The following is a 15,539-nucleotide window of genomic DNA, read 5'->3' as shown; positions in this document are numbered from 1 at the left end:
CCTCGCCTTTTCCCGGCCACCGGGTGCCCAGCTAGGAGGGGTGGCTTTCCTGGCACCGTGTATGCCCCTGGACTTGGAGGCCACAGCTGGCACCTGCTCGACCCAGAGGCTGCTCTGCTGCCACAGTCACTGAGGGCTCCACAGACCGGGACCTGGAGTGCCGCCGGGGCACAGGCATGGCCAGCGACTCCTTGCCGGACATACACCTGAAATGGCTCCTTGCTGCAGAGGCCACCGTGGAGCCCAGCACAGCCCCCTGACTGTTGGTGGGCACAGCCTCTGCCAAGGGACATCCTGAACCAAATACTGTGGAGCCAAAGCAGCCCAGCTCCCCGCTGCAGGGAGGGGCAGGTGGTGTGCAGGGAGAGGTCACGACCCCTGGCATGTGGCCAGCAAGGTGGAGGCTGCCCTCAAAGTCTGGCTTCAGGGCCTGGAGGGGAGGAGCCTCAGGACAGGGCCTCCCCAACCCCATTGCAGGCCACAAGTGGGGGCTGCGGGACACTCACTCGTCAGGGAAGAATTCCAGGGGCCGGCTGCCCGCCGAGATCGGGCACATGGCATGGTTGCGGCGCTGGCTGAAGCCGGCAGTGGTGGGTGACTTGTAATGGATGTTCACCGAGGGGTAGGGGCGCTTGGCCGGAGGGGGGCTGGAGGAGGAGCTGAAGAGGCGGCTGAAGCTGCCGGAGGTACAGGGAGGTGAGGGGTGGGCAGAGGACCAGGGAACCTCCCCGCCCCTTCCCCTGCAGCCGCTGCCCACATCCCCCAGGGGCCCCCAGCTTACAACTGCCAGATGGTCGACTTCTTCTTCTCCTGGACGGATGGGTGCTCTCGGGATGCTCTGCAGGGGAGGGCACAGGGAGCAGCTGCTAGTGCCCTCACGCCTCCCTTGCCTGCGACTCTCTGGCTCCCACCGGGAAGCGCCCAGCGCACTTCAGTCCCCAGAAGACAGGGAGGTGCAGAGGAGGGAGCCGCAGTCCTGCCGTCAGGGATGATCCCACAGCCCCTCCTGGGGTGGCCACAACTCCCACCTGATCATCTCAGTCCACCGCACAGCCTCCTGCAGCTCCATCAGCCGCTCCTTGTACTGGTTCCGCTCCATGAGCACACGGGCCATCTCCACCCGCGTGAAGCGGCGGCGCTGGGCCATGGGGATTTTGTCCTGCGGAGGGAGAGGCACAGGCTCAGCCAGCCCTCGGAGGCCGGGTTATACCTGCTTCCTCCTGGGGTGCCTCCACCGGGGCAGGGGTGTGGCCTCCAGGTATAGGTGGATCTCAGTGCCAATTTCCTTCAGATCCTCAGGCAAGAAGCAGTGTGGAGGGGTGTCGGCAAGCGGGGAGGGGAACCCGGAGTCGGCCTGACCCTGCCAGGGCTGCCACGACACACGTGAGGCACGATGTGGGTGATTTTCCCTGCATGTCCGTGGAGGCCCCAAATGCCTCAGGTGAGGTGCAGGTGGGACTGGTCCAGTGTGAAATGAGCAGATGGGACGCTCTAGGAAGGGTCCAGCTGGCTGAATGCTTTGGGTTCTGACAGACCCATGTGGGGCCTGTGGTCTGCTCCCCTACTCAGGGCTGCTCAGCAGAGCTGCCAGGGAGCGGGGAAGTGCGAGTCCCCACAGGGCCCCTGGCACTCAGCACTCCGTGCTTGCAGGTGCACGTCCAGCCTCAGGCCGTGACAAGGGGCAGAGGCCCAGGACCAGTGGCACCTTCAGCTCATGTAGGAGGGGCTGTGGGGGGGACATCACTCGCCTTCCACTTGTGTTTCTCCTAGACCATGGGGGGTGCAGGGTGCACGGGATGGCCAGAGACATACAACCTCACTTTATTGTCACCACGGCCCCCAGGTGACTGAGCTAGTGCAGGTGAGGCCGGCATCCTCCCTGCAGCTGGGCCTGCTCTCCTTAAGGAAGGAGGCCGGTGGCCAACTGACAGGCAGTGCTCTCTCTGGCCTCTCCCCTGGAGGAGTGGTGGTTCTAAAGGGGAGGGCCTGCAATGCCTAGGCAGCAGAGAGCTTGCCCTGGGGCCTCCCGGGCTCCTCAGGGGTGGGGTAGGTCCTGAGAAGGGGATAGCAGGTGACTGACTTGGAGCACTGGCCAGGCTGCAGAGCCAGGGAGACTCACTTGTGACCGTACAAAAGGCATGCACCAGGACTTGGGTGCTGACAGGGGACCCGGCATCCTGCCAGGGCTGGGGTCCTGCCCAAGGGCCTGGTTCTGTCTCAGGAGTGGGGTGGCAGATGATGCCGCTGGGGTCAGGTGTCACCCAGGAGGGGTGGGAGAGCTGTCGGCCCGTAAGAGCCGGCGAGTCCCCAGGAGCCCGCCTGGGCCCCCTGCCCGTGCCCACCCCAGCCCTGTATGTGACTAGTGGGATATACTGATTCTGTACAGAAACAGAAGGGCCGGTGAGTCCCCGGGAGCCACCCCGCATGCCCGTGCCGTGTGAATAGTAGGGTATACTGTGTGCCAACGGCGAATGGTGAATGGTGAATGGTGGCCGCCCCGCCTGTGAATGGTGAATGGTGGCCGCCCCGCGTGTGAATGGTGAATGGTGGCCGCCCCGCCTGTGAATGGTGAATAGTGGCCGCTCCGCCTGTGAATGGTGAATGGTGGCCGCCCCACGTGTGAATGGTGAATGGTGGCCGCCCCGCGTGTGAATGGTGAATGGTGGCCGCCCCGCCTGTGAATGGTGAATGGTGGCCGCCCCGCCTGTGAATGGTGAATGGTGGCCGCTCTGCCTGTGAATAGTGAATGGTGGACGCCCCGCATGTGAAGAGTGAAGAGTGGATGTACCGATTCTGTACAGAGATAGCTGCTTACATCCTCCGCCTCTTCTTTGGGTTCACGGCGGGCAATGATGGCCTCAGACTTCACTCTGTGGGAAGGGGAAGGAGCCAGGGAGGGTGAGGGCCTCCCAGGGGCCTCGGGAACACATAGCGGGCAGTGCCTGCCCCGAACTTGTGTCCTTGCCTCTGTGCAGGGCTGGGGGCTCTCCCCACAGGGACCCCTGCAGTAGCCGTCTGGTTCAAGGCCCTGAACGCTTCTGCCACTTCCCTGGGGACAGGTGGCCCTGAGCCACTGCTGCATGAGTGCCCTGAAGCCCAGCCTTCCATCCTGGCTGCCCGGGAATGCGGAGGGGGGCAAAGCAGAGGGGCTCTGGCTTTGGCAAACCCAGAGCAGATCTGGGTCCCTTCTTGGGAAGAGGCATGGTCTCGGGGCCCCCACACCTTCTCTGTCCATCAGAGAAGGGCTGGAGCCCTAACATACAGCTCTCCAGGGGCTGTGGCCAAACCTTGCCTGATCGAAGGGCTGGAGGAGTGGGATGGTGGGAGCTGTGCCGAGCCCCGCACGATGCTGTGCAGAGAAGGAATGCGTGAGACAGGCCCAGCGTGCGCTGTAGGAGGCTCAGGAGGAGACCACGGCCCCACTCGGCTGGTCGGGGTGGAGTGGCTGTGAGCTGGAGCTGGGGGTAGGCAGGCTGTGCACAAACCCACTCAGGCTGGAGAGCAGGCACTGGAGGAGGCAGCCACTCCAGAGCCCTGAGGCCGGGGTCCCTCTTTGACCAGCTTTCCATGCCCTGCCCTCACCTTTTCAGTTCCTCTTCCAGCTCCTTGATACGGTTTTCCAGCTTGACTTTGGCCTGCTTGGCAGCCTCCAACTCGCCCCTCAGCACCTCCTGCTCCCCGGACAGCTGGTCGACCTTGGCAATCAGGTCGTTCTTCACCACGTTCAAGGCGTTTCTTTGAAAAAGCAGAAAGATGGGAGTGCCACGAGCGCGGCACACAGGGATGTGAAGAGATGTGAAGGGACGTGAAGGGACGCCTGCACTTCCGTCCTGGAGAAAGCACAGCCTGGTGAAGAAGGTGGCTGAATGGGAGACCCCATCCCTATCTTAGCTAAACTCTATAGCACCCTTGTTAGAGGCTCCTGGAGATAAGCTTCCTAAAGAAACCAGGCAGAGTCCTGCTCCAAGTTCCTCCCGCCAGAGATGAGGACAGCTGCTGGCGTTGGAGCCAGGTGCTCCCCAAGGTGCCCTCTGGCCCGGCTCACTCTCCCAGCCCTGACGAGGAGGGCTGCCTCAGCCCCACCACACAGGAGAAGGGCACTCTTACTTGGTTTCCAGAAGCTGTGAGTTTTCCAGTAGCAGATTCCCCACTTCTTTGCCCATTCCTGAAACAGAAGGTGTGGAGGTTTCACCTGTGCCCTTCAAGACAGGACCCTGATGCTGCCGCACCTGCCTCAGGGCAACAACGCTTCCAAAGAGGGTAACCTGGCTGGGGGTGACGCCCGATCTACAGGGAGCGGGGGCCGTGAAGGGTGGGGCTCATGCTGGGCCCGCAGTCTGTGCACAGAGCAGGCTCCCAGGCCTTGGGGTGGTTCTCATGTCCGACCAATGTCACAGGCCGGCTGGCCGGACGCAGGCCCCTGAATGGCCACTGTGCTGCCATCTCAGTGCCCCCAGCAGGTCCGTCACCAGGCAGGCCCTCTCGGAGCCACCACCCCAGGCGAGTGATGTTGGAGCTGCGGTGAGGGGACAGGGGGGCAAGGAGAGGCCTGGCCCTCACGGCAGGGCCAGCAGGGCTGGGGTGCGGCGATGGGGCGCAGCTGTGAGGACAGGGCTCCCTGGCTCCCTGGCAGGACTGATGGCTCCTCTACCACCAGGCCCCAAGTGGACCTGGACTGAGCTCCCTGCAAGCATGCCCCAGAAACCCCAAAAAGATGGAAAGAAACTCCAAGGTCCTGCCCTCCCAAACACTCCCCCACTGTCTATGCAGTCATGAAACAGCATCACACGCCTCTGTGCCTGGGCTCAGGGGTCCTGCCTGCTGTGTCTATTATGACCTCCCTTGCCTCAAACTTGGGCCTTTCTCCCCACAGGCAGGGTCTGCCCTGCGCTTGTGGGGGTTCAGAGAGGCTGGGGTCGCCCTCCTCGGGCCTTCAAGTCTGTCCCTTGGGGGAAGTCGCCACCTCCCACAGCCCAGAGGCAGCCTGGACAGAGCGAGCTTCACTCAGGGCTGCCCCCCGTCCCCGGCGGCCCCAACACTGTCCCCATCATGCAGAACAAAGCAAACGGCTCATGAAGCAGGAGACCACGTCGGGGTGGAGGAGCGACGCACGCTGGAACGGGGCCTCAGCCTTACCAAAGAAATCATCGCGCACTAGGGAGCCGTCCCCGTCCCACAGGAGATGGGCAACCAGGACGGGAGGAGAGGGAGAAAGGGAGAGAAGAGAAGCGCGTTAAGCCCGTGTGGACAGCAGGCTGGGAGGAATTCAGAGCGGGGTCTGCTGGGTTAGGGTGGGCACAGGAGGGAGTTAGGAGGGCAGGAGATGGGAGGGAGCCAGCTACTCCTTCTGGAAAGTTTATCCTTGGGGTTACATGAAGACTACCAGGCCAATGTCACCTTGTGGAGCAGGCAGCTAACATCTCACCCCAAATTCTGGGCTGGGTGGGGCTGAGGACAGAAGGCACCCCTGTGGGGATGGGCTGCACCTGGACAGCCTCTGGGTGGGGCCTCAGAGCCTCCTGCTGTGCAGCCAGAGAGCAGGACTCGGCCTGTCCACCCACGTGGGGAGGGGACCCGGGGCTGGGCTTCGTAGGGGCCTCAAGGACCCCTGACTTCTGGGGCGTGCCTGACAGCAGAGGAGGCCCCAGAGCTGGCCTTGGCCATGTCCAGTCACTGCCGTGCGTGGCTTAGGGCTCCGCAGGGCCTTCAGAAATGGCCCACGGGGGACTCCTCAGGCTGGGGGGGTTGGATATCCAGGTCATTGTCAAGTGGCTGGTGAAGCAAACTGAACAAGCTTCCGAGCGGCGGTGGCTGCGAGCAGAAGCACAGGCGCTGCGGCGACGTGGGGGGCAGTCCACACAGCCACGGTGACGGGATAGCTCGAGGCATCGCCCGTCCACCCACTCCCCGCCTCACACAGAGGGGAGACAGACAGGAGAGTGAGATGCTCACCTGAGAACTCCCCTGGCGTGTCCAGCGAGGCACAGAGAGGCAGGGGAAGGAAGGGACAAAGGTCAATTAGAGACTCGAACCAACAAAATAAAGAAATTCTTATTACAGAAAACCCAGAAATGATTTGGCCGCTCCTAGGTTGCAGGGCAGGAGAGAGAAGGAACAGCCTCCAGCAGGTCCGGGTGCCCCATGCGCCCAGGCAGAGGCCTGCAGGGAACCAGGCCCAGGCGCCGTGGTTCCAGCCCAGGGCTGCGTTGCCGAGCCCTGACCCTGAAAGCCTGCTCCCCTCTGCTCCCATCGCCCATCAGGAGGGCAGGCCCCCTGCAGCCCCCATGATGCAGGCCTGTGAAGAGAAGAGTGTGTGTGGCAGGGTGTGGCAGGTGCCCAGCCTCCAAAAGCCCCCCAGCGTGGGCGAGGGAGAGAGCGGCGAGGGAGACACCGCAGACGCAGGCCTGGAGCTGGACTCCTAGGCTCCTGGGTCAGCCCGGGTAGGGCAGGACCTCGGTGAAGGATGACTGAAGACACAACGGGAGCAAGGGCCCCACTGTGGAGGGCGGAGAGAACATGCCAGAAAGCAGAGGAGGGGTGGGGAGTGTGGGGCAGGCGAGGCATCCTCACTGGGTCCTGGCCCCTCCCTGCACGGGAGGCTGGCAACGGAAACGCTCTGCGGGAAAACATCGCTTCCTCCAACAGAGGTGAGGACGCGGTTCTCTTCTGCTTGGTTGCTTCACACAGAAAGGAAAATGGCATTAAAAAGTCACTTGAGCCAGGCGCGGTGGCTCACGCCTGTAATCCCAGCACTTTAGGAGGCCGAGGCGGGCGGATCACAAGGTCAGGAGATTGAGACCATCCTGGCTAATGCGGTGAAACCCCGTCTCTACTAAAAATACAAAAAAATCAGCCAGAGGTGGTAGCGGGCGCCTGTAGTCCCAGCTACTCGGGCGGCTGAGGCAGGAGTGGCTGAACCCGGGAGGCAGAGTGTGCAGTGAGCTAAGATCGCACCACTGCACTCCAGCCTGGGCGACAGAGCAAGACTCTGCCTCAATTAAAAAAAAAAAAAATCACTTGATTTCGATGACAAAACGGCTGTTTGTTATAGGAATTCCAATAATAAAGCAATTCCCAATTAAAGAGCGGATGTCCCTCTCTCTCATCTCGGCTTCCCAGGGCAACCACTGCTAACAGCCACTGTCCTCTCAGGTTTCCTTCTAGATAAGCAACAGGTTTCAAAGAACAAAAATGGGACCCCATTATCCATCTCTCTGGGAGGCTTCCTGTGTTCCACTCAGCACTGTTAAAGGGACTTTCCTGTGCCAAGGTTCCTGGATGCCTTTATTTTTTGAGATGGGGTCTCACTCTGTTGCTCAGGCTGGAGTGCAGTGGCACTATCATAGCTCACTGCAACATTGACCTCCCAGGCTCAAGAGATCCTCCCACCTCAGCCTCCTGAGTAGCTGAGTCTACAGGTACATGCCACCACGCCCGGCTAATTTTTGTGTGTGTGTTTTTTTTTTTTTTTTTTTTTTTTAGTAGAAATGAGGTCTCACTATGTTGCCCAGGCTGGTCTTCAACTCCTGGGCTCAAGCAATCTGCCCACCTTGGCCTCCCAAAGTGCTGGGATTACGGGTGTGAGCCACTGTGCCTGACCCCGGTTGCTTTTTTTTAGATGGGGTCTCGCTCTGTCACCCACGTTGGAGTGAAGTGGCACGATCCACCTCCCAGGCTTAAGCAATCTTCCCCGTCAGCCTCCCAAGTAGCTGGGGCCATGGGTGTGCACCACCATGCCCAGCTAAGTATTTGCTAGGGACGGGGTTTCGCCATGTTGCCCAGGCTGGTCTTGAACTCCCCAGCTCAAATGATCCACCTGCCTTGGCAGGCATGAGCCACTGCCCCTGGCCTGGTTGCTTTCAATGCCCTGTAGTGTTTCTCCATGGGAATATCTCATCATCTGTCACTGTACCTGCTCCCCCCAGACTTGGTGTCCCTGTTTGAGGGCTTGAGGTACTTTTCAGCCCTGTGACTGCCCGACTGCTCCCTCGAAGGTTGCATCTCCAGCTGCTGCTCCACCACCACTACCACCCGCCAGTGCTCAGTGGGGCTGCACCCATCACCTCTGGCTGGCGTGTAGGGCAGCACCTGCTCCACCCTAGTCAGCCTCGATTGTCTTCTTTATTTTCAATCTTTTAGGGAAACAGTTTTCTTGATTTTCTCTTTATTTCTTTATTATTTCTGAAATTGAGCATCTTTTCAGATGTTTATTGGTATAGCCTATAAATTTCCTTTTCCTTTTTTTTTTTTTTTTTTTTGAGAAAGAGTCTCACTCTGAGTAGCTGGGATTACAGGCACATGTCACCAGGCCCAGGTAATTTTTGTATTTTTAGTAGAGACAGGGTTTCACCATGTTGGCCAAGATGGTCTCAATCTCTTGACCTTGTGATCCGCCCACCTTGGCCTCCCAATGTGCTGGGATTACAGGCATGAGCCACCGTGCCCAGCCAAATTTCCTGTTTTATCTTCTGACAATTCCTATTGTACTTGGCTTCTTTTCTTTCTTTTTTTAATCGTCAAGGACTTTCTTTGTTGCCCAGGCTGGAGTGCAGTGGTGCGATCACAACTCCCTGCAGCATTGGTCTCCAGGGTTCAAGCACTCCTCCTGCCTCAGCCTCCTGAGTGGTTGGCATGATTCTCAGGCTACACACTAAACTCAACTTGAGCTAAAATTCACTTCAGCTATGTCTGTGGCTGCTACATGTGTGCACCACAATGCCCGGCTAATTTTTGTACTTTTTTGTAGAGAGGGGGTCTCCCTATGTTGCCCAGGCTGGTCTTGAAGTCCTGGGCTCAAGCGATCCTCCTGCCTTGGCTTCCCAAAGTGCTGGGATGACAGGTATGCGTCACTGTGCCGGCCTTTATTTTGATTGTAATGGTGTCTCCATCATTAGCCACGGCCGTCATTATGTTTTTTTATGGCTTTGGTCACATAGAGAGGCCCAGATTATGAAAATAATCTCCAATATCCTTTTCCAGTTATTTTTTCTTTTATTTTTCTTTTTTTAGACAGAGTCTTGCTCTGTCACCCAGGCTGGAGTGCAGTGGCATTATCTCGGCCACCTGGGTTCACGCGATTCTCCTGCCTCAGCCTCCTGAGTAGCTGGGATTACAGGCGTGAGCCACCACGCCCAGCTGTGGGCGGCAAGCCACCCAGGTGCCAAGGCAAGAGACCGAGGACACGAGCTGTTCCAGTATAATAAAATGTAACACAAGAATGGTTATACCAGATATAGATCTTAGAGATAATTATATATGAATATCATTAATCATTAGTTTGTAGCAATTACTCTTTATCCCAATATTATAATAATCCCCGCTCCATAATCATAACCTAGGAAAAACCAGGCCATACAGAGACAGGAGCTGAGGGGACACAGTGAGAAGTGACCAGAAGACAAGAGTGTGAGCCTTCTGTTATGCCCGGACAGGGCCACCAGAAGGGCTCCTTGGTCTAGCGGTGACGCCAGCGTCTGGGAAGACAGCCGTTGCCAGGCGGACCATGGTCTAGCGGTAGCGAAAAGTGTCAAGGAACAACACCCGCTACTTAGCAGACCGGGAAAGAGAGTCTCCTTTTCCCCGGGGGAGTTTAGAGAAGACTCTGCTCCTCCACCTCTTGTGGAGGGCCTGACATGAGTCAGGCTCGCCCGCAGTTATCCGGAGGCCTAACCGTCTCCCTGTGATGCTGTACTTCAGTGGTCACGCTCCTAGTCCGCCTTCATGTTCCATCCTGTACGCCTGGCTCTGCCTTCTAGATAGCAGTAGAAAATTAGTGAAAGTACTAAAAGTCTCTGATATGCAGAAATCATGGCGTAAGCTGTCTTTCTCTCTGTCTCCTCTCTCTCTCTGCCTCGGCTGCCAGGCAGGGAAGGGCCCCCTGTCCAGTGGACACGTGACCCACGTGACCTTACCTATCATTGGAGATGACTCACACTCTTTACCCTGCCCCTTTAGCTTTGCATCCAATAAATAACAGCGCAGCCAGACATTCGGGGCCACTACCGGTCTCCGCGCATTGGTGGTAGTGGTCCCCCGGGCCCAGCTGTGTTTTATCTCTTTGTCTTGTGTCTTTATTTCTACACTCTCTCGTTGCCGCACATGGGGAGAGACCCACCGACCCTGTGGGGCTGGTCCCTGCACCCACCTAATTTTTTTTTTTAATTTTTAGTAGAGACAGGGTTTCACCATGTTGGCCAAGATAGTTTTGATCTCTTGACCTCGTGATCCGCCCGCCTCAGCCTCCCAAAGTGCTGGGATTACAGGCATGAGCCACCGCACCTGGCCCCTTTTCCAGTTCTACTATCCTTTGTTGATGTTCTTATTTTTCTGAGACAGGGTCTTGCTCTGTCCCCCATGCTGGAGTGCAATGGCGCAATCATGGCTCACTATATCCTTGAACTCCCAGGCTCAAGTGATCCTCCCGCCTCAGACTCCCAAGTAGCTGGGACCACAGGTGCCAACACACCTGGCTGCGTTCTGCTGTCCTCGTAATTGTGTGCTTAGATCTTTAATCCACCTGGAAATCATTGCTGTTTACAGAGAGGTCAGGCTTAGACTTCATTTTACACGAGCAGCAACTAAGGCAGTACATTTACTAACTCATCCGCCCGTTTTCCACTGTTTGAGATGCCATACTTGTCATACATAGATGGATTCCCCATGGCTCCAGGTCTGTCTTGGCTCTTGGCCCTGAGCTCTTGAGCTCGTATCACAGGTTTGTTGCTGCCTGCCTCAACTGCCGCAGCTTTATGTGGAATCCCGCAAGCTTGTTCTCTCCCCACATTTTCTGGGATATTCTCACACGTTTCCTCTACTGGATCAACTTCAGATCCATTCATAGAGTTCCAGAAAAATCTCCAACAAGCATGTGGGTATTTTTACCGGTAATGAACGGATTCCCGTGGGAACAGTGGGCTGCCTGTGACGTCAGCAGACAGCTCACAGGGCGTGTCTTCAGGTCCGGGCACATGGCAACACCCTCTGCGCGTACGGCTTGTGTCTTTCAATGGCGCTTCCGAATCTCACACAGGCTTGTCTTTTCTCAAGGTTATTTGTGGATATTTTCTTCTTCTTTTTTTTTTTTTTGAGACGGAGTCTCGCTCTGGAGTGCAGTGGCATGATCTCAGTTAACTGCAACCCCCGCCTCCCAGATTCAAGTGATTCTCCTGTCTCAGCCTCCTGAGTAGCTGGGACTACAGGGCCTGCCACCACACCCGGGTAATTTTTGTATTTTTAGTAGAGACGGGGTTTCACCATGTTGGCCAGGGTGGTCTCGAACTCCTGACCTTGTGATCCGCCCACCCCGGCCTCCCAAAGTGCTGGGATGACAGGCGTGAGCCACCGCGCCCGGCCTATTTGTGGACAGTTTCTACGTCTGGCTACTACATCGGTGGAATCTCTCCTGAGGGCTGCCTCATCCATGCAGAGCAGAGCGGAGAGAAAGATCAGCTGTGTGGATTCCAGATTCCAGCTCAGCAATGCAGGACACGTAGTGTAACTTCTCTGAGTGTTAGTCATTGTAAAACAGCAAAATAAGTTCCTCAGTGAATATTTGCTGTGAAATTCCCACCAGGTAGTGCGGTAATAGCTGGTACAGCTCCCAGCACCAGCGACGTGCTCAGTGAGTATTAATTCCCTTACTCCCTATTAGGCCAATTTTTTTTTTTTGAGACAGAATTTCACTCTTATTGCCCAGGCTGCAGTGCAGTGGGGCAATCTCGGCTCACTGCAACCTCTGCCTCCCAGGTTCAAGCAATTCTTCTGCCTCAGTCTTGCGAGTAGCGGGGATTACAGGTGCCTGCCACTGCGCCCAGTTAATTTTTTTTGTATTTTTAGTAGAGATGGGGTTTCACCATCTTGGCCAGGCTGGTCTCGAACTCCTGACCTCATGACCCACCCACCTCGGCCTCCCAGAGTGCTGGGATTATAGGCGTGAGCCACTGCGCCCAGCTGGTCCTATTACGCCAATTCTAAGACGTACATTTTTTCCTCATGTTAACATTTCTGAAATTTCAGTAGGGCTTAAACAATCACTGTCACATTATAGTTTAATTTGCAGCAATTTTTTATTTCTTGAAGATTCCTAAAATAATGGTATGTGGGGTTGGGCGTGGTGGCTCACGCCTATAATCCTAGCACTTTGGGAGGCCGAGGCAGGTGGATCACGAGGTCAGGAAATCGAGACCATCCTGGCTAACCCAGTGAAACCCCGTCTCTACTAAAAAATACAAAAAATTAGCCAGGCATGGTGGCGGGCACCTGTAGTCCCAGCTACTCGGGAGGCTGAGGCAGGAGAATGGCGTGAACCTGGGAGGTGGAGCTTGCAGTGAGCTGAGATCATGCCACTGCACTCCAGCCTGGGCGACAGAGCGAGACTCCGTCTCAGAAAAATAAATAAATAAATAAATAATGGTATGTGGGCTGGGTGTGGTGGCTCACACCTGTAATTCCAGCGTGATTTGGGAGGCCAAAGTGGCAGATCACTTGAGTCTAGGAGTTTGAGACCAGCCTTGGCAACATAGCAACAGCCCACCTCTATAGGAAACAAACAAACAAACAAAAAAGTCTTAAAATTGGTGTTGTCTGAGATTTGATGGAATACAACAGATGCCCAACCTGGGCTCTTTTTATTTCTCCATCACCAAAAGAACTCAGAGTAAAAATAGAGAGGTGCAGGGCCGCCCACGCAGACGCTGGACGGAGGGACGTCGCTCTCCACCTGCCGACTTTCGGCAGAAGCACCCTCCCATCACGTGCAAAGCGGACGTGTTTCTGAAATGATGCTCTTTCCCAGATCCGTGCAGGCTCCAGGCTCTCCCCTGCTTGGCAGCCACACAAGGGTGTGCTCCTTTTCCTGCTGTTTTCAGGAGTTCGTGCCCATTCTGCAGCTGAGCTGGACATGGGGCAAGTTGATTAGGGCAGAGGGGCGCAGGTCCCAGCTCATTCGTCCATCCTGGTTGCCAGAGAGCAGGCTCCTCTGTTTCAAAAACCTTCCATCAACAGAGTGCAGCAGCAGGAGGTCCCCACTCATCAGGACTGCCTGACTTTTTCTTTTCCTTTTCTTTTTTTTTTTTTTTTTTTTTTAAGAGACAGGGCCTCACTCTGTCACCCAGGCTGGAGTGCAGTGGTGTGCTTACAGCTCACTGTAGCCTCAAACTCCCAGGCTGAAGTGACCTTCCCACTTCAGCTTCCCAAGTAGCTGGGACTTACAGGTGCACACCACCATACCTGCCTAATTTTTTATAAAATGTTTTGTAGAGATGGGGTCTTGCTATGTTGACCAGGCTGGTCTTGAACTCCTAGGCGCAAGTGATCCTCCTGCCTTGGCCTCCCAAAGCTCTGGGATTACAGGTGTGAGTGACTGTGCCTGGCCTCCCTGCCTTTCTTATACACATTATGTTTAAGGCTCTGGAAAGGCACCAAAAGGTCTGTTACTCCCAAGAGCAGCCTGTCGTGCCAGCCTGAGCTCGGCAGTGCCCAGATGACCAGCACCCTGCAGAGTAGGGTGGCAGAGCCCAAACCGCACAGAGAGCATGGAACGCACAGTGACTTGTGGCCTCATCGTGGAGCACACCGTGACTCACGGCCTCCATCGTGGTATGAGAAAAGGACTGCCTCAGGGTCTTGTGGGAAAGCAGGCTCCTGGCCAGTGCCCTCTAGGTGGGCGCTGCAGGGGGTGGCTGTGCAGCAGGGCGAGGCAGCACAAAGGCCACGGGTTGAGCATAGGGTACCACAGCCAACAGAGTGGGCGGATGCGCAGGCCACAGAGTCCCTGGTTGGTGAGGAAGCTGCCAATCCTGGTTATCTCTTGGAGCTGGGCGGGGGTCAGAGTGTGGCTGGAGCACGATTCACAGTCCCCCAAAGGTGGAAAGCACCAAGCAAGGGCCCATCAGGGCAAACAGATGAGCACAACGTGGTCTGTCCATGCGACAGGCACTACTCAGCAGTGAAAAGCCAGGAGGCACTGACACGCTGCAGCTGGGATGGACCTTGAAGACGTGACGCAACTTAAAGAAGCCAGGCAGAAAGGGCCCATTGCTGTGAAATGTCTGGAACAGGCAAATCTACAGAGACAGAGCGTGGATTTGTGGTTGCCTGGGGCCGGGGAGGAGGGGGAGACAAAGCAACTGCTAATGGGCATGGGGTTTCCTTGTGGGGGTGAAAACAATGTGACTCTAAACATCGAGCATGCTAAGACCCACTGGACTATACACCGTAAGTGAATGAATTACACAGTGTGGAAAACACATCTCAATAGAGCTACTGAACAGCACAGACCTTGCTCAGAGTTAGGGCTGCTGTTCTGGGTTGGACCTGCGTTCAAGTCCGAGCTCTCACCGTCATCTCACCCTCCCTGACCTCAGTTTTTTTTTTTGAGACAGAGTCCCTTTCCCTGTCACCCAGGCTGGAGTGCAATGGTGCGATCTCGGCTCACTGCAATCTCCGCTTCCTGGGTTCAAACGATTCTTCTGCCTCAGCCTCCCGAGTAGCTGGGATTACAGGTGCCCGCCACCAGGCCCAGCTGATTTTTTTTTGTATTTTTAGTAGAGATGGGTTTCACCATGTTGGCCAGGCTGGTCTCAAATTCCTGACCTCAAGCAATCCACCCGCCTCGGCCTCCCAAAGTGCTGGGATTACAGGCGTGAGCCACCATGCCCGGCCTCAGTTTCTTCATCTATAAATGGAGACACTGGCAGGAGGATGGCTTGACGCTGCAGTAAGGACTGACGGTGGCGGTGCCCGTCAGTGCTGCCACCCACGGAAATAAGATACCGCCCACAATGAGAAGGGCAGCTGCGACCTGACACTGTGTTCTGCGTACACATGTGTCATACATCTGTGGGCCATGGGCCATGGTGTCTGGTAGGGTGTCACCAAGACATTAAAACAATCGACCAGGAGCGGTGGCTCACGCCTGTAATCCCAGCACTCTGGGAGGCCGAGGCAGGTGGATCATGAGGTCAGGAGATCGAAACCAGCCTGACCAACACTGTAAAACCCCATCTCTACTAAAAATACAAAAATTACCTGGGCATGGTGGTGCATGCCTGTAATCTCAGCTACTCAGGAGGCTGAGGCAGGAGAATTGCTTCAACCCGGGAAGGCAGAGGTTGCAGTGAGCCGAGATCGCACCACTGCATTCCAGCCTGGGCCACAAAGTGAGACTCCGTCTCAAAAAAAAAAAAAAATCATCATAGCATGGTGGGGAGGTTCCCTCTGGTTTTTACTCTCTTCTTGGCATTTGCTGATATTATTTAAATATTATTATAAGCATATATAATTTTTTCAAAAAATAAAAAAAAAGCTAAAAAGTATACATTATCGGCCGGGCATGGTGGCTCACACCTGTAATCCCAGTACTTTGGGAGCCTGAGGTGGGTGGATCACCGGAGGTCAGGAGTTCAAGACCAGCCTGGCAAATATCGTGAAACCCCATCTGTACTAAAAATACAAAAATTAGCCGGGCGTGGTGGCGCATGCCTCTAATTCCAGCTACTTGGGAGGTAGAGACCTGAGAATTGCTTGAACCTGGGAGGCGG

At 56.1% G+C, this 15,539-nt stretch overlaps 1 protein-coding gene across 16 annotated transcripts in view; it reads right to left on the bottom strand.

The window, feature by feature from the left end:
* The window catches only part of MAPK8IP3 (mitogen-activated protein kinase 8 interacting protein 3), a 63,388-nt gene that overhangs the window by 6,774 nt on the left and 41,075 nt on the right, over positions 1-15,539 (bottom strand). For 13 of the 16 annotated variants that reach the window (XM_054534505.2, XM_063717471.1, XM_054534510.2 and 10 more), the window contains 7 exons: positions 5,953-5,964; positions 4,108-4,165; positions 3,583-3,735; positions 2,789-2,870; positions 1,029-1,159; positions 782-838; positions 507-677 (listed from right to left, as the gene is read on the bottom strand). In XM_054534505.2, coding sequence (XP_054390480.1) covers positions 507-677; positions 782-838; positions 1,029-1,159; positions 2,789-2,870; positions 3,583-3,735; positions 4,108-4,165; positions 5,953-5,964 — 664 coding nt within the window. The remainder of the gene's footprint in view (positions 1-506; positions 678-781; positions 839-1,028; positions 1,160-2,788; positions 2,871-3,582; positions 3,736-4,107; positions 4,166-5,952; positions 5,965-15,539) is intronic. The other 3 variants (XM_054534508.2, XM_054534507.2, XM_054534509.2) reach the window with 3 other exon arrangements.

The sequence above is a fragment of the Pongo abelii genome, chromosome 18, assembly GCF_028885655.2.
Source record: "Pongo abelii isolate AG06213 chromosome 18, NHGRI_mPonAbe1-v2.0_pri, whole genome shotgun sequence".
Taxonomy (NCBI): domain Eukaryota; kingdom Metazoa; phylum Chordata; class Mammalia; order Primates; family Hominidae; genus Pongo; species Pongo abelii.
Note: the sequence above shows the minus strand (reverse complement) of the source record. Positions and strands in the feature narration are given on the sequence as shown.